The sequence below is a fragment of the Protobothrops mucrosquamatus genome, unplaced genomic scaffold (assembly GCF_001527695.2).
Source record: "Protobothrops mucrosquamatus isolate PMUCROS unplaced genomic scaffold, P.Mucros_1.0 scaffold414, whole genome shotgun sequence".
NCBI lineage: Eukaryota > Metazoa > Chordata > Lepidosauria > Squamata > Viperidae > Protobothrops > Protobothrops mucrosquamatus.
In genome coordinates, this window is record NW_015386743.1 from 196740 (window position 1) to 220508 (window position 23769).

A 23769-nucleotide genomic window follows, 5' to 3' on the forward strand; every position below is an offset into this window, starting at 1 on the left:
ACACTATATTTAGTTAGGCTTGTTTCCTGATAAATATGCTTAGAATTGCAGGCTCAGTCAGAGATCAAAGTCCACCATTCTTTCCTTAGAAAAACTTCACAGAGACATACAAATAAGGGAGATTTCACAGTATGCGCTCAGGGGTTTGTAAGCCTGGTAGGAATGTTTTTTGGCCAACAGCTATCACAAACAGAGCTTTCTGGATTCACTGCCTATCATGAGGCTGTGCGCTAATATACATAATGCAGTTTATGCTTGCAGGAATTAACATTTTCAATCAGGTAGGAAAAACAGCATAAACTGAAAGACAAGCTCAGTTTGTGATTCTGTAATTCAGCTTTAATCTTTATTTACTCCATGTGACACTCTTGTAAAAATATTTGGATGCTGATTATTTAGTAGAAGGCATTGAACGATCTGCGTAACTGTTAGAAGTGATTCATCTCTGCTTTCTCGGTTATTCCAGTCTGATCTTGGCTAAGAATAACAGATTATAGACTAATTTAATTTAGGGAAATCCGTATTCATCCACATTAATATCCACAAGTAAATTATTACTTTGAATATTACATTAATGTAGAATACATTATTGGATCGTGTAGGTCGAAAGACTGAGTTCCAGAAGCTTTTCAGATTTCAGCAAAATTATTTCTTGGAAATGCATGTGGCTGAATCTATCAGTTACAGAGAGGTAGCTAACATAGCTTATTTGAATGAGAGTTCGGTAGGAATGCATTGAAATTTCACCTTAAATCACTGGGAAGACTTTTCAGCAATCATATATCTGACCTTGTTATATTCCAGTCATCAATGATCATTAGGCTTTGGACATTATACAAACTATGAAGAGAGATAGAAATCCATTAATAGCTATCCTGACCACCACCACTATACAAATATAGGTATAGGTTTGCAAGTATTATTGATAATTCAACCAAGTTTAACTTTTGTATTACTTTTCTCGGTCTGCTTGCATTGACTGAATATGGCTAATTTATTGTCTTCTGCACTTCTGCTGCTGCCATCTACTGTATTATGGATGGGATTGCATGTACTTAATATGAAGGGGTTACACTGGCTGATTTATTAGAAAGTAAGAAGAAAAGCAGATTTAGCTGTTGTCGTGGGGCCAACAAACATGGTAAAATGTGTGTGTGTGTGTATTTTTGCAGTGGAACATTTCATTTGAAATGATGAACTTTGCTACTTTTCAAAATCCATGCACACATAAAAAAAACCCTATGCATGAACACACATGTTTTGCATGGACATGATTTGCTGCTTGACTGCATGTTTTTGAGAAATTGTTCTGCAGTAGCTTAGAATATTGAAATTTTTTCTGTTGTTCTTAGGAAATGTATACACCCAGTCAAACTAAAAAAAGCAAATGGGTACATTATTTTAATTTCAAAGTGATAAAACTATGAATCTTTAGAAAAGCTCTCATTGTATAATGAATTCTAGGCTGGGGACTATTCAGTGCATATTATTGATTTTAATTAATGTTTTAAATGCTGGTTGAAAAACTCTGGGAGTTAAGTCTACACATCTTAAAGTGGCCAAAGTTGAAAAAAAATGATTTAATAATTCAATTATTGCAGATGCACGCAGCCATATATGTTTGCTGCTTGAACATTTGAAACCAGAAAATGCCATGTTCTAATTAGAACTTTTAGAATAACTATATTCTTCCACATAGTTATTGCCCTTTCCATCTGTATCAGTCAAATAATAAGTAGTTGTGCAGCAGTTGGTTCTTTCTCCCTCTGGGATGCCCAACTTCGAGGATTCTCTATCAGTACTGCCTATCTCTATATTCATCCTGTGTGTGAATGAAAAGTTTAGCACAACTGCTGAAAGCTGACATGATAATAGTAGTTGCAATCCTGAACTTTATCCAGAAAGGCCCAGACTGAAGTTCCAATACATGAAATTCATTGGGTGCCTTTGAACCAGTCCTTATCTCGCTGTCTAGGTTTCCTTACTTAAGGAACTTGGAGGAGACAATATTAAGCATAATGCTTTGAACACATAAGGTAAAAAGCAGGATATAAATCTAAATACAAATAAGAATAATTTATTGTTAAGGTAGAAGTGTACTGGTCCCTCCAAAGATAAATTTATGCTATATTTTGTCTCTAGGATAATTAACACAAGCTATCGTTGTTTTATGAGCATAAGAGATCTGTACCCATTCCAGAATAAAGGGAAATCACATAAATCAGAGGACATTTCAATTGCTTAAGAAAGTATTAGTCTGGCAGCTGTAACAACCCAAAAAATCTACGTATGCCAGGTTCAGATGATTTCCCTTGCAATTAAATCCAAGGGCCTTTATGGATGATAATTACTTTCTTACCCCTCTTACCAGCATTCTTCACTAACTCTAACCCTGAATCTATTGAAAAGCATATTATATTATTCCACATAGCAGATGGGAAGATAGCCTTCTTGCAAAACTAAATTAGAAGGTTACAATTTTGTTATAATTTGAGACAACTGCTTACTTTAATGGAGGAATCTTTAGCCTCCAAAAATAATTAGGAATGAAGGGTTATTCATTTGAATTGTTCACAAGGTTTTCAAAGGGTTACATAACAGTCAGATTATATCTTCCCTAGTTGACAGGTGTAGAGATTTCCTGCAATGTTCTTACACACAAGCTCCTTCTCATTAATTCTGCATGTACGATTATGGTAGTGTTTCAGAAGACAATTGTAACAATTGTAACATGAAAAGGACCAGAGGAAGAGAAATGAAGGAAATGGGTAGGTAGAGATGGTATGGAGCACTGAGTTTTCTCCTTAAGTCTCATGAATCCAAATATAAACCAGAATTATATTCCTAACTTTGTAAGATTTTGGTCCACATATATAATTTTTGAACCATGCCTGGATATACTATGGCCCCTCTGGTTGTAAAATATGTCCCAGAAAAACTTCAGTAATCTCTTGATCTTCCTATTCTGTTTGGGATTTTAAAAAAGGGAGGAGTCCTAAACTTGGCAGATCACTGTGTGTAGCTGGCTGGCAGCCTTCAATTTAGTGATTCATAAATTTTGCAGCTTGGACCAAACTGTGAACAATACATTTTTAATCTAGCTGTTCTTCAAAATATCCACAAGGACAAATCTTCCAGAAACAATAGCATAGTAAGGAAATGGTTTACTTTAAACAAGGACCAAGATAATAAAAGATGTCAGAATTGTCCCTGGCAAAACTTGCTAAGGCATAAAGTAGAAATGTAACTGGCACTTTATGCTGTAATTTAAAAGTTAATTTACTGCTTGCTCTGCTTTAGGTGACAGCTTATCTTTGTGGGCAGGCAAGAAAGTACATTTATATTCTGGATGCTAGGATAATCCTTTCATCTGAATTGACAAGTGCACCTGTAATAATTATTGAGTTGACTTTCAAGAGTTGTATTAGTATATTTGTGCTAGCAATTGAAAATATTTTTTGCTTGTGTCAGCCCATACATTCTTAAAGTAGTTATAGCCAATACATTAGGATAGATCCAGTTCATATGCCATGATCCATCCATCCATGGATTAGACCCGGTAACAGGAGTTTATACTTCAGGAACAACATCAGGTCTGTAGGCTAGACCAGCATCATTGATCCCATGTTGCTAAAACGAAGAGACAAAATGCTATGTGAGCTGAAAGCAGAAGCAGAATTAACTTCTTATAATCCAGAAGTAAGTTACTGAGAAGTTGTTCCAAATATTGCAACCATATTTGGAGTCTCACAGCTCTCATCATATTAATGCAAGCATTGGGGGAAAGGGCATTTTGTGGAAAACTAAATAGCTTCACTGTACCTTGCAGAAGAATGATTTTGCCCTATTAATAGTGCCACAGTGTTTCTCAACCTTGACAATTTTAAGGCATGTGGACTTCAACTCCCAGAATTCCACAGCCAGCATTGCTGGCTGTGGAATTCTGGGAGTTGAAGTCCACATGCCTTAAAATTGTCAAGGTTGAGAAACACTGGCCTAGGATAATCAGATTCTGTGTTGTATTTGTGCTTTTCTGTTCGTGTGCTAGGATTTTCTTTGCTTAGAATCCTGAACTCTGGTCTATTTGTACCTTTTAGGTGAGATCCGTTTATTCTTTGTGTTGATTGCACTACAGATTGTTACAGGAGAGACCATTATTATAAAAATAATATTTGAGAGACATTTGAGATATTTTCATATGTTGCTTTTCAATAACAAATCTAATTATACTTTCATTATTTCACAACAGCAAGCATGCAAGTAAGCGAGACCGAGTCAGTGAATACTGAAAATGTGGGTGGTGAAGGAGAGACCACATGCTGTGGAAATTTGTGGTGAGTATATCATGGAACTCTTGAAGGCTTTTAGCCCAATACTCAATGGAGAAATGGACTGGACCAAGTTTTCTGAAAGAAAAGGTCACTTTTATTTGATTGTAAGTCTTAACATAGCCAATTACATCAATGACACTGCTTTATTCATTGCAAATTGTAAGAAAAAGTTCTCTGAAACAGATTTTTGGTTTGTTTTTTTTTAAAGGGGGCTAAATACAGTATATCATATCATACATCAGACTGGAGTTTTTAAAAGCTAGCATTTGTATCCTACTGTATTTAATTTATATATAGCAATTTGTAGGGTGCCCTAGCTCAGGGGTCCCCAACCCCCAGGCTGTGGCCCACTATCGGGCCATGAGCCATTTGGAACTGGGCCATGGAAGTGGCAGACAAGCATGCATGCATCCGCACTTGCATGAGCAGCGTGGGGGGCATGTACAGGTGCACTCTATTTGCATGAGCAGCGGGCACACATGCCCGTCGCTTGTGTGGAATCATCCCCTCTCCCTCCTCACTGGTCCACAAAGCTGGAAAGGTTGGGGAACTCTGTCCAAGCTGATAAATATTGCATAAAAATATGAATAACATTATCGTGAATTGGCACCTTTTGTTTAGACCTACTCTAAATTCAACCTTGTAAGAAACTCCTAATAAGTACATTACAACTCTGCAAATGATAGGTTGGCAGGTTTGTGAGATTTAAACTTTGGAAGTTCATGTTAAAATTACTATTCAAAATCCACTGTCTAATCCATTAGACAGTGTTGATAAAATATTCTTCCCTGGCCTATATTGTAGGCTTATCATTTTTTTCTGAAAAAGTGCAGATTAGAATTATTTTATTTCCATCCCGATAGTTTAATTAAAACCTCTTTCTAAATTGTTGAGTAAGAACTTCAAGGTAAACGTGCATTCATTATTTCAAAAAGAGTATAACTGTAAAACATAGTTAATTATAATGTTGGTTTATTAAAAGTAGTTAAGAAAGGCCATTGTTATATGGTTTATCCTGGTTGAATATGTCCATAACTAACAATATTTAAATAATTCCAACTCAGGTTTCAAACTGAAATGAGATGTGTACATTCTTGTTTTATATTTTCTTTAAAATGTGCTTTCCTTTTCTTTTAGTCAAATTATCTCAAAATCCAAGTTCAGGTCAGTATTCTTTCCCTCTCATTTTCCTGCTATATATCATAATTCTGTGCTGATTATCTATAGATATTGTGGGTGAATATGACTGATTTTTAAAATTGTGTTAGTAAATATAAAAGGATTATACAGACCATCACATTTTACTTTTTCCATTGTTTTGTTATAATAGTTACAGCATATGCTTCTTTCTTTTTAAAGAAAGACAGAACTACAAAACAACTATTCCATGTAACCCTCTTTTCTGGAAAAAAAAAAAAAAAAGAACGAATGAAGGAGAGTAATTCATTGTTTTCTTGCTCAGTGATTTTTCTACCCCAGATTAATTTCCCGGTTTTGCTTATCACATGATTGACAATATGACTTTCTGAAGACATCTGTGCATTTCAAATTCCTCAGGGGGAAAAAGCCACAAAGAAGAGAGGTAGCAGAACAATTTGCAGAGGAATTGGCACACAAGAAAAAGATTATACATCTTCAATTTCCCTGCTTGTTCTTTTTCAGTGTTGTTTTTCATAAAAAGGTGGTCCAGCAGTTTATTGTTACATCAAATTACATTTAAGGTATAGCTTGGAACAAAGCCATCATCCAACAGATAATGAGGATTTCTTTCGGGTAGAAAAATGCCACCAAGAGCAAGTATCAAATGATGTTATACAGGAGGAGGGGCGAGTATCCAGAGGAGACAGGAACTGGGGAACCTCAGCTCCATGCCCCAATTGCATAAGTGATTAACAATATCCTCTTAAGATGCCAACATAAGCCTTAACTTGAAAGTGCTGTGCTGGTTATTTCATTGACAATGACAACGGTAGAAGACAATTTATGTGTCTTCCTCAAATGCTGCTGTTCTGTGTTTCTTTCGGTTTTGGGATGGCAGATGATTAATATCATGATGTGTATAATGCATCTTAAAGAGCAAGAACTCTTGCTGATTAGCTTACTAAGCTGTATGCTGTTCATAAAAGCACTCTATATAAAAATAGGCACCATCAAGAAATAATCACACTATTTGGAGAAGGGAATTCTGATTGTCTCTGGAATGCCTGATCCATAAAAATCTGGTGTTTTTTTTAAATTTAGATATATTTGCTGAAGAATTTGATAAGATGGATGTAGAAGGGTCTTTTTTTTTGAGCCTGCTTTTTTTTTAAATCTTACTATGACTTCAACCCTTGGCTGCTTAGTGGATTATTTTAAGGATTGCTTAATTCTATTATTTTGCAAATAGTTGTTCATATCAAAATGTCCCATTTCTTATGCACAAAAGGACAGATAAATCAAGGGGCCTGCAGTAATGGGAATTAAACATAACAAAAAAATTTAATAAATAAAATAAAATAAATGTATCCTCATTAATTTCATGAGCAGGGAATTATTTTTCCAAAATATTTTCTCTCTTAAACTGACAATCTACAAATATTCAAACCATCTGCTGGTTTATCTACTGATAAAGAAAAAGAAAAAGGGCTGGGAGATGGAAAGAAAATTTCGGTTCAATTAGAAGTACTAAAACTTTAGTGGACTCTGACAACTAAGCTTATATAATGAGGAAAAAGGTAACGAAATCCCTGCAGAATGTATCTTCATATTGATGTGATAAAAAATTTATGTTGGAATATCATCCAATCAGCCTTGGTGAAAAGCTGAAGATAAAAACAATAGCATATTTTAAATGAAGTGTCCTTTCTTGATTGGAAACTGCTGTACCTCTCTTGATGCCTTATATCAGGGGTGTCAAGCTGCCAGCCCGCAGGCCGAACGCGTCATCCGGAAGCTGCACCCACCCCATTTCTGGCAATGGCAAAACCATCCCGATACGTTGCACGATGTCATGTGACATCACGAGTTTGACATGTCTGCCTTATATCTTCTGTTTCCTTTCAGTCCCTGGCTTGTAGTTTTTCTGCCATTGTTTCCAAATATAATTTGGTAGTTGGTTTCAAAATCTTAGAGTAGAGTAGAGTAGAGTAGAGTAGAGTAGAGTAGAGTAGAGTATAGAGTAGAGTAGAGTAGAGTAGAGTAGAGTAGAATAGAATAGAATAGAATAGAATAGAATAGAATAGAATTAGAATAGAATAGAATAGAATAGAATAGAATAGAATAGAATAGAATAGAATAGAATAGAATAGAATCTGGAAGGGACCTTGGAGGTCTTTTAGTCCAGCCCCCTGCTTAAGCAGGAGAACCTATACTATTTCAGACAAGTGACTGTCTAGTCTCTTCTTAAAATTCTCCAGTGATGGAGCGCCCATGATTTCTGGAGACAAGCTGTTCCACTGGTTAATTGTCCTCACTGTCAGGAAGTTTCTCCTTAATTCTCTCTTTGGTCAGTTTCCAACCATTGTTTCTTGTCTTGCCCTCTGGTGCTTTGGAGAATAGTTTGACACCGTCTTCTTTGTGGCAGCCCCTCAAATACTGGAATACTGCTATCATGTCGCCCCTGTTTCTTCTTTTCTTTAGACTAGCCAAGTCCTGCAGCCATTCTTCATATGTTTTAATCTCCAGGCCTTTGATCATTTTAGTTGCTCTTGATGAACATTAATTCGTCTTACCAAAAATACAGATCTCATCTCTGTAGGTACTGACTGAAATACAGTAGAAACCTAACATGGAAAATTTGCATTCAGAATTCCTGTGTTTTAGTGGGAATGGGTATATTTTTTCAATATTCTTCATGAAAAGCTCTTGAAAGAAACCTTTGCTGGACATTTTCATTTGTCTTTTCAACCAGAAGTCAACCTGCTGAATGTTTGACATACCGGTATATTATTTACCCTTTTCACTCAACTTACATACAAAACAATTTAAATTGCTAAAATAATGTTTTATTTTTTTAATAATATTTTATTAATTTTCCAATTTTACGTTTAAGTATTTAAAAAGCAACGTGGTGGCTGGGTTAATCAATAGTTCAATAACAAAATCTTTAGTACAAATCTCAAATTACAACATCAAATATTTCCTCTCTTTTTTCCTTAACATTTACTGTCTCGTATTTAAGCTAATACAGTTCTTATTATATCAACTCAGTAAAAACATTATTATTAGTAGTAGTAGTAGTAGTATTATATTTATCAATAAATTTTTAGCTTATATGTATCTTAATTTTTTTTACATTCAATCTTCATACACAATCCATATCCTGTTATTTATTTTTCCCAATTTTTAGTTTCCCATCAATATTCCAATTTAACCTTTGATATTTATAATTTTCAGGCTTTAGGTAACCAAGATTTCCGTTATCTCAGTTCATAACAGAATCTAATATCCAAAATACACATTTTATCTATTTGAATATAATCTTGTTCTATTTCCTAAAAGTTATCTATTTCCCACCATATTAAATCATGTACTTAATAATACAGTATCTCTTTTAATAAATCAAAACCATTATATATATTGCCTGGGTTAATCAATAAATCAAACATATTCATAATAATTATTTTTTTTCTTTTAGGTCTAATTTTTAAATATTAACAGATAAAATCCTTATTTTCAACTAATTTCCAAATATTTTAAAACTAATGACCAGAATTCCCCTTATCTCAACTTTTCCCTTTAACCCTCTAATTAATAATATGAAATCCCCTGTAATAAATCAAAACCCCAATTTTCTTCAGCCTTATTCTGGCTTTCTTCCTTTGCCAATGAGCCTTCCATATCAATGCTTTTAGATAATCAAATAGATCTCCCTCTATTATTATATGTGTTATTTGAAATAAGGGAGACCATTTAATTGCCATTTTTTTGGAAGGACTAGCCCATTTGTATTCATTAAGTTGTCTCCCTATTATTCCAATTCCCCATGATTGGCCTAATATGTTTATCTTACATTCCATATGTTCTTCTTTCTCAAATTTCTTCTGATTTATATAGAAAGTCTTTTCCATTTTCAGTGTTATCACTCCCTTTTCTGGATTTTCCCTTAACGGTATTTGTTGGTCAGTTGAGTCCTCTGTCTTAATATTTGATTGTTCCACTTCTTCTGTTCTGCGTTGTTAGTTCTTTGGTTGTAGTCAAAGTTTGAGTTTGCGTATCTAAGCTGGCGTCTTAATGTTTTATGTTAGGTCTTATTTTATCACAAGCTAAAAGAATGGTTTCATGTATTGCTTTCAACATGGAAAAGATCTTTTCCTGGTCTTCATCCATCTCTTTCACGTGTTTATAAATAATCTTTATAGTAGAAGTCGTTTGTCAAACAAGATTTTATAGTCCAAGGTATTTCATCATCTCATATAGTAACCAATATTCCTCAAATAAAGAGATAGGAAGGCAATTCCCCACATATAACTCTGAAAGTCAGTAAAGGTTTACATTCACAGTTCAACTAGGCCAGTTATGCTGCCCAGATATTCTCTTACAGCTCAGTTTCTCACAGGTGGTGCCAAGGTCAAAAGAGTCTTATCTAAGGTCTCGGCTTCGAGCCAAGTCTCTTTTAGGAAATAACAAGTTGTAATACCAAACTTCACCACAAGATGTCACTGATGCCATTTAAGGTTTTTTAAGTCCAAAATTTTTATAATCCTTTTTCCAATTTTATTTCTTTTTTGTAGATAAAAGCAAAAGTCTCCAATAAAAACAGGAAAAATTTTGGTCCCCAAGTTTCAGGAACATATAAATCCAATTAGATTAAAGTTGTTCTTTTAGTGCTTTAATTCCCCTGGGTAGTCAGTCACCACTATTCTTAGAGGGTGGGATAGAAATTCCCTTCTGTCTCTCCTCACAGGGGGAAAAATACTTCAGGCAGCTTTTACAGGAAAAGAAAATACTTAGGGTAAAGAGAAGATCGGATCTTACCCAGTTTCATCCGTGTTGCTTTCAAAGTGCTTGGTGATAAGTTTGATTTCAGCTGTCTGCAGCCTAGTGACGGGCCATATTACTATGGCTGGTCTTTCCTCTGCTGGTTTGGAGGGCTGCCCCAGATCGAGCGGAAGGGCTGCCGCCCTCCTGCGATCAAGCGGAGGTCTCCTCCTTGCTCATCGCCCCTACAGGGCAACTTTTGACCCTTTCCAGGGTCTCCCAGCGGAGTGAAACCAAACGCAGAAGACGGAGCTTGCCTTCCAGTGGCCGCGGCAGCCACGATGGCAAACCAGAAGTCCTAAAATAATGTTTTATGAGGACTTTTGTGTATGACATTTGATAAGTGGAATTAATTATACTATATTTTATAAATATAAAATGAACATTGTCATTGCCTCTTTGCAATGACATCAAAAACAGGAGCCTAATATTTTGATTTTCTTAAAACATGTATTCAATTATTATGTCATGTTTTATTGATGACTTCCATTAGTAAAGTTATTTTCTCCTTTTCTTTGAGTAAATATTTACAAGCAGAATAAAATGTCAGTCATATTCACAATATTGTACATCTTGCTTTATTTCTTAACTTTGTCTTTATTCACATTAAAACCTGAAAATGCTAAAACAAGCACTAGTATTTTTTCCAATACATACATACATACATACATGGCTTTTTTTTGTCATAGAACGCCCAGAACGGAGGTCCGGCACCTTTTTTGGATGGAACTTTGTAGGGTAGGCAAGGCGGGTGGTATGACATGTGTGAGTTCCGGCACCTTTTTTTTTTTTTTTTTTTTTACAAAAAAAGCACATACATTTCTTAAAGCTTTCCAAAATTCTACATTTATTACTCTGTCCAATTTAAACTTTACAACTTGATCTTAAAATTCAAACTGTCAATACTACTTTAACTGCGCTTTGCCCTGATATGAATTTTTATTTATTCTGAGTCCTCCCTGGACTCAGAAATGAATATATTGATAACAGAAGTGGTTAAACTATGACTAAAGCTACATTGATGACCAGATACATTTCACCTTCAGTTTGAGGCTGGTATTCAAAATAGCTAACCAAGTGTCCTTATATTGTTGACCACAATTCCTACAAGCCCCAGCCAGTATGCTCAGTGGCCTGTGTTTATGAGACTTGCAGTCCTAAGTAACTGAAGAACACAAAGTTGTTTACCCCTAGGTATAATCACAAGATGTGGTATTTTCTGGATGTAAGCAACGGATCTCTCCATATATCCAATGCTCAGTCTGAAATTTGATCAGTTCTCTGCAGACTTTCAGCCTTTACTGGTTTCCGAGAATAATGCTTAATTCAAAGCCCTCCATGGTCAGAGTACTTCATGTGCTTGATTTTTGTAAACTGTTGCTTTTATTCTGTTTATTTCACTCATGCCTTAGTCCGTAATGGGGGTGTTTTTCTTTTGTGACAAGAGTTATTCCCACCCAATTTAAAGTAAATATTCTTCCAGAGAGAAATAAATGCTCTTTGTTTGGATAAAGGGGTCAGTAAATGGAGACATATTTCATCTTATATGATAAAACTTGTGCAAAAATGATGGCCCAGAAATTTAGCATTCCTTCTATAATTCTTCATTTGTTTTTCCTCTCACCCCGATTACGGAAGTTGCAGCTGCCCTTCAAGAGAAGATTAGACCTCTTGCTTTCCAAATCAGTGGCCTTATGTCTTTGAGGCAGGCCAGCTCCACCAAAAAACCAGCAGGGGTTCCATGAATGCTGTTTGTTGCTGAATCTTGAAAGCCTGCTAGAGATTCTCTATCTTCCATCTTCAAGATGGGGCTAATTTGAGTTTCTTTCTCATGCTTCCCTCTTTCTCAGAACTGAATAATCTTTTCTGAAAATCCCAACTCCTTCTCCATTCCCAAGGCAGGCCCACTTTCCTTTACACCTGTCATGGCTGCTTTCTTTTTGAATCTAAGATTCTTAATATTCTGTTCCCGCAATTCCAATTCATCTCTTTTGCTTCCGGGTTCTTAGGGACGAGATCCATTCACAAATTTTTCTGTCACTGATATTCTGGTGTCCTGATTCGTATGAACAACTTAATCCCCTTTTAGGTAAATCTCACTGCTTAGTAAACTACAGCTGAGCTAAGTCAACAGTCTCTTATGTTTAGCTACCTTGAGTCATTACTTGTTTATCTTGGAATATGAATGGGTATAGGAAATCCTTATCATGGTAATACATGTTAAAGCCCATATTCACTCTGTTTCAACAAGGTGAATAGAATTGTCTGAACATTAAGTCTATCTTTACCTCTGCTTACAGTACTATCATCTTACTACTACTGTCATTTCCAGAAGTAACCATAAATTGATATAGGCTATTTTTTTCTGGTTGTTTCAGTCATTTTCGGTTTCCCAGATCTACAAATATTCATACTAAAAAAGTGTTTGTACTTTGGAAGTGGTTGCTCCTAATATCTAAGGTTCAATCCAATTCTACCTAGGGCTTCTTGGTCACAGTACCACATTTGCTGGCATGGGATAGGGTTGCTTTCTATAGCAACAAATACTGGGTAAAATAGAGGTAAGGTGGTCATCTCCTGGGAGGACTGTGTCCAAAATTTCTAAACATAGGATTTCCCTTGATTTTATCAGCTGCCTGAATGATTATTTTTTAAATTCTAGGTTGTATTATTGATTTTTCTATGCCATACTGCATTTATTATAACGATCACAAATCAGTTTGTTATTTTTTTAATTGAAAAATGAAATAAAATGCTACAGATAAAGGAAATTTATATGAAGCTTGAAGATTGACATTGCTGCTGCTACCCAGGTCTCACAAAGTCTGGACTGTCTTGTAGCTTGTATCAATGTACATGTAGCTGATTTATACATTGATTTATACATTGAAAAGCTCTAAAGAGTTAACATATCAGAGAAGCAGGTAAAATCTGTATAAAAAGTTTAAATTATTTGCCTTAGTTCAACCAAGCATGAATCAGGTCATAAATGTAACCAAACTAATTTAAAATTCATTCTCTCTTGCATACCTTTCATGAGGAAAACTAAATATCAACACATTTATACACACGCAAATACAGTGCTGATTCCTGTATGAAAAACATCTCTGTGTGATAGTGGAATTCTTCCCCATTGTGGCATATGGAGAATCTCAAACATATAGATGATAGTATTTCTAGTTGAGCATGTGGGAAAGATGTGTTTTTAAAAATGTTCCTCTTCTCCAAACCTCTTATGGAGCTGGCACAATAGAGGAGTATAAAATCTGCTCCTATGTGGATTGGTCAACATTTGCTCATGGATTATTTCAATAAGTTTTATGTAAGTTATCTATAAAAACTGTTTAGAAATTTCCTGAATGAACCTGCCAGATTGTGTATTAGATAACCATGTCATCATATTAAACTGCAATATAATGTTATAATTTGCATTAGCTGTCCATTCATTTTTGGAGACAGTTCACAACATAGTTCTGTCTTTATGCAAATATAAGCTCAGGGAATTTAATGTTTGTTCCCCTGCCTGGCATTCAAAGGGGGCTCTTAAAACATGTTGCCAGAAGCAAAGCCTTGCAATCAAGGCATCATGTCCACAAGAGTACTTGTACAGTTCCCTCAAAGTTTGTCACTAGTCTGCATATCAATGTTCATGTATGGACAGCACTTTCTCTGGGATCCCCAGGCAAGGAGTTGGCATCCAGGTGAGTACACAGATAGCCAAGACAAGTCTTTTCAGCCTTTGGGTAACCCTTTCAATTACTTCTACTGTTGCTGCTTTAATACTTAAAAGTAGAGGATTCTTTGATCCCAACCAGTATGCATTACAACAGGGGTGTCAAACTGTCGGCTGGCGGGCCGGATGCATCCTGTCAAAACTGCGCCCACCCCATTGCCGGCAATGGGAAAAAGTCGCAATATGGCGCGACACTTCATGTGACGTTGCGAGTTTGACACCCCTGCTTTACAAGCATACTGCTTATAGATACAGAAATCCAGCCAAATCCTGATCCTGACCTGTATTAAGAACTTACATATCCTTCTCAGTTACAAACCTTCTTTTTGGTTTCTTGCAGACGTTTCATTACACTGGTAACATCATCAGTGCTAGTAAGGAGTGCTGTTTGCTGTCAGTTTATATTCTGGTGTCAGAATTTGTTGTCTAATTTTATCCTGTATTTTAATGTTTCTGCCTTATAATGCTGTCATTTTAGCCGACGCTGGCGTCGATGGAACCGTTTCAGCCGAAGACGATGCAGAGCTGCTGTAAAATCTGTTTCTTTTTATTGGTTAGTCATTGTACTGGTCTTCCTGAACACATTAACTATCTCATCTGAGCATTATAACCAGCCTGACTGGTTAACAGAAATACAAGGTAAAATGAAATATTTTCTTGTTTCTTATTATAATCAATGAAAAACATTTTTACTTTTCTTTTTCTAATATCTTCATTTAGTCTATGTTGTCCAATGTTATGATAAATACCAGTGAGATGACATGAGCCAATGTGGTGTAGTGGATAAGGTGCTGGGATGGGAACTGGGAGACTGTAAGTTCTAGTCCTCCTTTAGACATGAAAACTATTTGGGTAACCTTGGCCAGAAACTCTCTCTCAGCCTAACCCACCTAAAAGTTGGTTATTGTGGGAAAATAGGTGGTGAGAGCACTATATACTGAATCATGAGTTGTAAAAAAATGATATAAATCTAATAATAAAAGAAAAAAAAGGCTTTGGAAGAATATCTGATAGACAGTGAAGAAGATGCACTGAAGCTAGTACACCATGAAGGCTTAGTGAATACCAGACAGATCAAATTGGCCTATAAGAAAGACCAAATAAAGAGTAAAAAAGAGACATGGCAAGAAAAGTATTACATGGCCAGTATATATAAAAACTATCAAAAAAAGCAGATAACAACAAAACCTGGACCCAGACAACTTTACTAAGGTTGTTTACTAAGCACTTATGAATTGTAATCTCAGAAAACTAATACAATGTTATATAAAAAAGAACAAATGCAAACAAAGCCAGAATTGAGAAGATAGCAAATGCTGCTTCTGCAAAGAAGCTGGAGAAACAGTTCCCCACCTAGTTAGCTGCAGCAAGAAGATCACACCGATTTATTGCAAACAACAGCATGACAAGGTAGCAACAATAGTTCATTGCAACATCTGCAAGGAAGAACTAATGACACCACACAATAGAACAAAGTAATAGAAACTGAAGAGGATAAATTCCTTTGGGACTTTAGAATTCAAACAAACAAGCATGTTTAACAATAAGATAGCTTTACTTGGAACAGCATAATCCTGTGACAATACTTTTTAACACCAACAAACAACAACATCTGCTTATCTCACATCCATGGGAAGGACTTGATAGGTCGATAAAAATGCCATCTAGTGTAAACATCTGATTGACTATGCAATCAACCAAGATAATAATTGGACAAAAATGCCAAATCTGTGCAATCAACAATAATAATAATAATAATAAATAAACATGTATTACTAATATAGTAATGAAGAGATCTGTATCATTTTGTAGTGGGGATCCAAAAGCCAGAGGTAGTAAGACAGCCTCCCTTTTTTATTAATAATTTATATTAAGCCTGTTTTCTCCTTAAAATCCTAAAAAACTTAGACCATAGCAATTTTGGGGTTTTTTTTTTCATCAGCAACATTTTGGAAGCCCTTTTGATTGGAGAGAGGAGAGCTTGCAAAAACGTACATATAGATTGTAGGTTGTCCACTTCCATAGATGAACATAGGCAAATTCTACTGAACTTTTATTGTAGATTAATATCAATTTAATCATAGTTTAATGCTGAAATAGGTAAACCTTTCTTCCATAAAGGAAAAAAAAATCCTGCCCTCTAAGGCCATGGCTGGCAGACTACAGTCCAAAGAGTGCAATGGCCATTAGACAGTGTTGGTGTGCCAGCAAGGAGACAACTATTGATAGGCCGCTGCTGCCACCCAGGATGTCTCTGCCACAGCCATTTCTTTTGACTAGGAGGGTCTGGCAGAGAATGGCGATCTCCTACTCTTCCCGTTCTTAATTTGCACAAAAACAGGCAGTTTGGCAGATTTGGGCCAAAAGATGTAGTTTGGTGACTGCTGGCCTAGTCGTCTAGTCTAGTCAAGTAGTCTAATGATTGACATTTATTATGAGTGTCAAAATGATTTCTTTGATCTAGTACAGTATTTATAGTGAATCAGAGTCTGTAGCAGGGGAAATACTTTCTTATATTTGCGAGCCAAATTCTGGTTTATAAGGAGCAATTCCAGTTAACTTGCAGAGCTCTTCTTTATGAACCATCCTCTTCAGTTCTGTCCTTTGACTCTATTTAGATGGTTGTTGTCCAAGTAGACTTTAACTTTAGGAATTGTACATATTGATGTCTAATTTTCTGATTTTTAAAATCATGTCCATATTGAAACTTAATATTCAATACATTGTAAGAAGAGAAAATGTAACTTGACAATATAATGGCCTGGACACCTCTGTTATAATTTCACATGTTGGTTGTTAGGCTACATCATCTTAATTTGGGATTTTTGCCTAAAGGGGGAGAAATAGAAACAATTTCATTGCTCAGATTAGATTTAAGACATGAAACTGAAACTCATCAATCGGTTTAATTTTTCGAATATTTTTCCCCCAGATATTGCAAACAAAGTCCTTCTGGCTTTATTCACCTGCGAAATGTTAGTAAAAATGTACAGTCTTGGGCTGCAGTCTTACTTTGTGTCCCTTTTTAATCGTTTTGACTGCTTTGTGGTCTGTGGCGGCATTGTTGAAACCATCCTGGTAGAGCTGGAAATTATGTCCCCTCTCGGAATTTCAGTGTTCCGCTGTGTTCGTCTCCTCCGTATTTTTAAAGTCACCAGGTAAGAGAAACTTGTTCTTACTTGATGCTGAGTTTTACTGACCCTTGTATGACCCGCTGCTCTTTTGTAATATTTCATCATGCACTGTTCTTTTACGGTTTTTTTTTCTGTTAACACACACATTTTAATTTGTAGGCACTGGACATCCCTGAGCAACTTGGTAGCATCCTTGTTAAACTCAATGAAGTCCATTGCTTCACTGTTGCTTCTGCTTTTCCTCTTCATCATAATCTTCTCATTGCTTGGAATGCAGCTGTTTGGAGGCAAATTTAATTTTGATGAAACTCAAACAAAACGGAGCACCTTCGATAATTTCCCACAAGCCCTTTTAACTGTATTCCAGGTAACTTTATTCACCCACTATAAAACATTTTTTTAAAAATCTGTGAACAACAACACTGTCTAAGTAATCCTGTCTCCTAAAATAAAAATAAAAGTCACTTATCACAACGATAGTTCCTTCTGTTTATGTTAAATAGCATTCTGCTCATTAAAAGTCAATCTTTGGTAATTTTTGCATCATTTTGTACCATTTGTTCATATCACGTATTCAATCTCTCTATGCAGCATAGCTTTTATGTTAACATCATTAATATTAAGTTGTCTTTGTTCATCCAAATACAGCTAACAAAACAGTTATTAATTGCAAAATTCTTCCATTATGGTTAATTGTTTTTTTTTACAACTGTTTATATTGTGCACATTTTAAATCTGTATCTTGGTAAGTTACCCCTATTTATTATGATCCAGAGCTTGAGCTTAAAGATTCATTTTTTTTTTCATATGAAACAAGGTTACTTAATTTCTTTGCCTTGAGTAAAATCTAGGGCTGTCCATTTTTGCCTACAATGTTCCACAAGCAAAGTCCACTCCCTTCTTGTTTTCTCCCCTAAATTCATATATGTACATTAATATCTTCATTGGCAACCTATTTAGTATTATAGATAAGAAATTGGACCTGGTTTGAGGAGTTTCAGACACTATTTGATCCTAAAGTTTGTTAGATGACTTCAGCAATTCTCAGCCTAACCTACTTCAAAGGGTTGTCACCACTTAGATAAAATTAGTGGAAACCCCCATGCTTATTACTTCAGCTTCCACGGACAAAACAAACCATAAGAGAAAAAATGCTATGAATTATTGGAGAAAACAAGTAAAAATTATCACACTGAATCTAAAGTGAACATTTGAAAACAATATTGTATTAATTTTCCTAAATAATCTTGAAGGACCAGTGCTTTCAAATTCAGGATCGTGAGCTCTTTTTGAAGGCTACTTACTACAATAGAAATATTGTATAAAGGTTCCTAATATGCTCAGTTTAATGAGCACATTCACAATTTTACTTAATGGACTCAGTTATAGTGGTGATGGGTGCACAGTTGAGAGACCTGAAAGAACAAATTAGGAATGGAAAATGTATCTAGATGGTTGCGATGAATTGAAAACAATTTAGTAGCACATAACCAAATTTAATATGCCATTATTTTAATCCAATTTAAAAAATAGCTTTCTTGCCAAGGGCAATTGGTTTGAGATGTAATGATAACTGAGACTCTTACATTTCAGCTTTACACAACGAAACGATTAGAAACTTCATCATTGTATTTAGCCAGATATATAATTTTTAGTCTTGTCATTGGAGCAAGATAACTCCAAACTTTAATTTAATTAGCTGACTTGCAAATTAAAATCAGCCACAATTCATGATTCAGCTTGACTTTTGCAACCCAGTACTGCACGATGAAAAGCCTTAAAGTAATGACCAACATTTGAATTGATCACAGAAGCCTAAGGGTAACCAGTGCATTAACTTCAAAACACTATTCTATACAGAATATTCTATACAGGCAAGATAGCCTCCTTAGCAATCCTGCTTCAGCATTGTGTATTAGTTTGCAGTTTCCAGGTCATCTCCAAAAGCAGATCCGTGCAGAGCACATTACATTAATCTAATCAGATTGTGATGAGGGTGTAATGTTGCCAAAACATCCTGGTCAAGGTTATATCACAATTGGCATACCAGCCAAAGCTATTCAAAGCCTACTTTCTTCCATGCAACACACATAGTATTCCCTCCATCATTTTTATCACAGTAACTCTATGGGCAGGGTACACTGAGACTGGGACTGACCCAAAAGTATCTTGTGAGCTTCATGGTAGAGAATGTAGTTGTACGGAGGTCTTCCTAGTCCTCGTTCACTTAATCCATCACACTATGTCTCTTAGCCCAGGTTGGGTTTGAGTGATCTTGAGTGATTTTACACAAAGACAATGACAAAATATTTCAGAATTTCAAAATCTCGCAAATAACTTTTTAAAAAAAACAAGGAAAGGGAATCTGGGAATGTTTCCTGGGGTTCTGGCTATGGCCAGGTCCTGTGAAATATCCTGGCTTAATAGCTTTAGTGTTATGGAACAATTATTAGCAAATAAACCCAACTTCCAGACTTCCTGTAAAAACTGCTGAGATAATTTATGCAGGGAGTTTTAAAGGATTAAGTTTTGTTATTACGTTGGTTGTCTATTTTAGGTTGGATTAATTTTGGATCAATTTCTATAATTACCTACTTTGCTATTTCAAAATGTAGATTAGGAATTATATGAATTGAAACTCTCCATGTCTGAATGGCAGCAGACTTGTAAAAGACTGTATTAAATAAATGTTAGAAATGCTAGGTTGATGTGTCCCATTTGTACAAGCAAGTCAATATATATATATATATAACTGTTGAAATACATCATGATAGGAAATACAATGTCATAGAAATAGCTCCAAATGTCCATACTTTTTAAAAAAATATTTTTTTCATAATACATGAAGCTATGGCAAAAAAATATAGTTAAGTAAAATTTAGTAAATTCAAACTCCATTTCTAGGATATCTGATTTTATAAATAATAATCATTTAAGGTGTTTCAAATATTGCTAGAACATTGTGTCAACATCTTATGAAAACAATGACTTGAAAACAATTTTTTCCTTCCAACATCACACATGATATGTTTTGCAATGTTTTGCAAAAAGTCAGGATATCACCTGGGTCTAAGAATTTTGTAATATTTCATTGTGGTTTTTGAGATAATCACTTAAAGTCCACAAAGAATAAGAAGTCAAAATTAAAGATCAATGGTGGAAAATTGAAATTCTCACATGAGAAATGTAATGTATAGCAATATATAGCAATATATATATTTAGCAATCGTAGACTTACAGTCTCTAATTCCAGTTTAACATTTATTCTTCCTCATAAACTCAGTGGGATGTTCATCTGCTGCTATCAATATTAATCTGAGATAAACCATTTGAAATATTTATCTCCATTAACAAAGTTATTTTTCTTGGAGTATTCCAGGGTATTTAATGGTATTCAAACTTTTAAAAGTATGCCTTAGTTTACAGAAGAATGAAATAATGCATTCAGAAATAAAGAGTGTCATCAGTCTTATAAAATAATTAAAATGGAATTATGTAAGGATTTTACTGATTATTTTGCTCTGATGTCAAAGGAACTATTAAAGTTTTTTTAACAATATGTACTATTTCAGTAATAAGGAATTCATTTTTTAGATTCTAACAGGAGAAGACTGGAATGCTGTTATGTATGATGGCATTATGGCATATGGAGGCCCATCTTCATCAGGAATGGTAGTCTGTATTTACTTCATCATCCTCTTCATCTGTGGTAACTGTATCCTTTCATTTTAAAAACTGCATCCATCCTCCCAAATCATGGACGGGACATTGAAAGGGCATGAATCTGTCTGTCTGTCTGTCTGTCTGTCTGTCTATCTATCTATCTTCCATGTTCTAATTCCAGATACATCTCCTAATGCTTCCTTCTCAGATTAATATGTGAAGAAGACGTACTCGTCTTATCAGTCATTTATAATTAAGTATTGGTTAAAGTTCTTAAAGATTTAGAAGCATGGGAATTTTTTGAAAAGGCCCAGTGTGCTATATTCCAAATGGCCCAATAGCAGTTTTTCTTTTACAATACACAATATTATATTTCCCTTCTTATGAATTGTAGAGCCACGAACAAGAAACATGCTGCAACCTATAGCTCTTGAGCATGCCTAATCCCCATTGGGCTCCTTCCACTTTACACATTTCATAGGTTTTTTTTTCTGCAATGTGAAAGAAGCAGATAAAAAAGGGAGGGAGGGAGGGAGAGAAAAAGAGAGAGAGAGAGACAGACAGAGACTGAGAGAAACCTAAAACTGTGCCTCATGGGCCAGTGGACAGAATGAAATGAACCCTTATACCCACGTTTTTCTTAATGGAGGAAAAGTCACTCACCATCAGCTGAGATCATCACATATGCTTTGGATTTTGAGATTATCAGAAATGAGAGAAAATCATCTCTTTTTCCCTTTTGTTTCTAAAGTCTTGGATGGTTCTCACAGTGTTGCTTTGCACACAGTAACGGTACTCATTTCAGTAGCACAGAACTGAGAGGAAGTTGAAATCAGTATTTAAAGAACAAGTGGTGGTGAGAATCAGAAAAGTGATAGTTTTACAGTAAAATCACTCTTAACACTAAATTTAATTAGGTTTTGTGAATGCAGTATTTATTTTTAAGCACTACCAAAATATGAATTAGTACGTATGCATCAATGTGAAAAAGAAAGTTCATTATACATTTGTTAAAATACAAAAGGTGCTTGAATTATGGAATTTTTGAACTGGAATTCAAAGTTGGCTGCTGAATACCTTAAAAGTGGGAAAAGATAGAAATAAAATATGAAATATGAGACAATAGTTCAAGCCTGAGCAGGAAGTAAGACAAAGATACATGATATCCACTTGATTGCTGGATTTATTTATTATTTTTATACTGTTTATTCTTAATGGTAGATGCATAGTTTTTCCTATCTTTAGTCTCAAGAATATTTAAAAGACTTTGAATCTTAAAGTTGCCTAATTTAGCCTTCGAAATCTGAAACTCTTATGTTTTTAGGATTCTTAGTTTATCGTTATTTCCCATTCACTTTTAATAAATTTTTCTAAGAGGGCCTTGATATGAATTTGAACAAACTGGATATGTACTATGCTGCACTTAAAAGAGTATGAAGAAATTTTTAAGCCCTATTACTTAGAAATTTGATAAATGGTTTGTTTCCAGACTTCCTAAGATTGTATCAGCTAATGTAGCTAGCAGTGCTTTAAAGTGAATGCTTTTATTAGAAGGATTTCAATGTTCCAAGACAACATTAATTCACCTAAACTCGATTGTTACTTGCTCATAGTAGTAAACTTGAATCTTGGTTTTCACATGGAGATTTGGAAGGCTGTTCATGAAATTGGTCCATAGTTTCATTTTATAAAGTCAAGTTCTTGGAGTAATTGTTAATCATGTTTACAATTGAATAAAATTCTACCAAAGTTTGTTTCTCTGCCAGAATTAATTCAAAGACTAAGATCTAGTTTAGAATTGGACCTAAGTGGACTTAATAACCAAAACAGAAGATTGTACTACAGGTAGTCTTCAACTTACAACATTTCATTTAGTGACTGCTCAAAGTTACAACAGCACTGAAAAATGTTTTTCGTACTTATGACCATTGTAGCGTCCCCATGGTCATGTGATTTATATTCAGATGCTTGATAACTGGTTCATATTTATGAGGGTTGCAGTGTTCTGGGTGATCATGTGATCACCTTTTGTGACCTTCTGACAAGCAAAGTCAATGGGGAAGCCAGATTCACTTAAGAACCATATTAGTAACTTAACAACTGCAGTGTTTCACTTAACAAATGTGTCAAGAAAAGTCGTAAAATGGGGCAAAACTCACTTAACAAATTTCTCACTTAGTAACATACATTTTGGGCTCAATTGTGGTCATCAGTCGGGGGCTACCTGTACTGGGCTTGCAACAATACAGGAATAAGTTGTTGATTGTTTTCCAGTAAATCATTCTGTTATTATAGTGGTTATTCTCCTTTATTCTTCTGCCAGTGCAGTTAAACCATGCTTTTTAAAGCAATGTTCTAGTATTATTGTAATTAGTACACTGAGCCAGATAGTATGTTGGCAAGCAATCAGATATATAAGCCTCGGCAGTAAATTATTATCATTTGTTTAAGCAATTAAAAATATACAGCTGAAAACAATTTTAATAGCAGTAATATAAATTAAGATGAAATACTACTGAAACTGCTAGTAGACTTCAAAGCACATGCCTGTCTCTATTGCTCTCATTTCCTCCCCATACAAAGCTAATGATTCCAAGCTTGCCCTGCCCAATTGAAAGTCTGATTTTCAATCCAGTGCTTTCAGCAAGATCCTTTTAGATCCCACTGACCACTGTTAATCTACATGGGTGTCCTGCTCAGCCTATTCAGGGCTTAAATTTGGAAGGCTGTGCCACAATTCAGCCCAAAACAGCATACCTCCAACGGTTTGCCACAGACTAAAAACCATCTACTGATAGCACCCATTCAGATGATAAGTAAAAGTCAGCGTCATGATAGAAAAATAGGACAGGAAGTGCAAGAAACCAATATTTGGATGCAGTTTATGACATTATTAAAGTAGAAGATGAAAAGGTTAAAGAACAAAAGGCACCTTAAGTGGTATTTT

General features: G+C 35.1%; 1 protein-coding gene across 1 annotated transcript in view; it reads left to right on the forward strand.

The window, feature by feature from the left end:
* CACNA1D (calcium voltage-gated channel subunit alpha1 D) overlaps window positions 1–23769 on the forward strand; it is a 226580-nt gene that overhangs the window by 118999 nt on the left and 83812 nt on the right. Inside the window, exons 9-14 of the mRNA XM_015816206.1 lie at window positions 4250–4334; window positions 5469–5495; window positions 14504–14664; window positions 16958–17183; window positions 17319–17526; window positions 20754–20874. Of these exons, the coding sequence (XP_015671692.1) occupies window positions 4250–4334; window positions 5469–5495; window positions 14504–14664; window positions 16958–17183; window positions 17319–17526; window positions 20754–20874 (828 nt within the window). The remainder of the gene's footprint in view (window positions 1–4249; window positions 4335–5468; window positions 5496–14503; window positions 14665–16957; window positions 17184–17318; window positions 17527–20753; window positions 20875–23769) is intronic.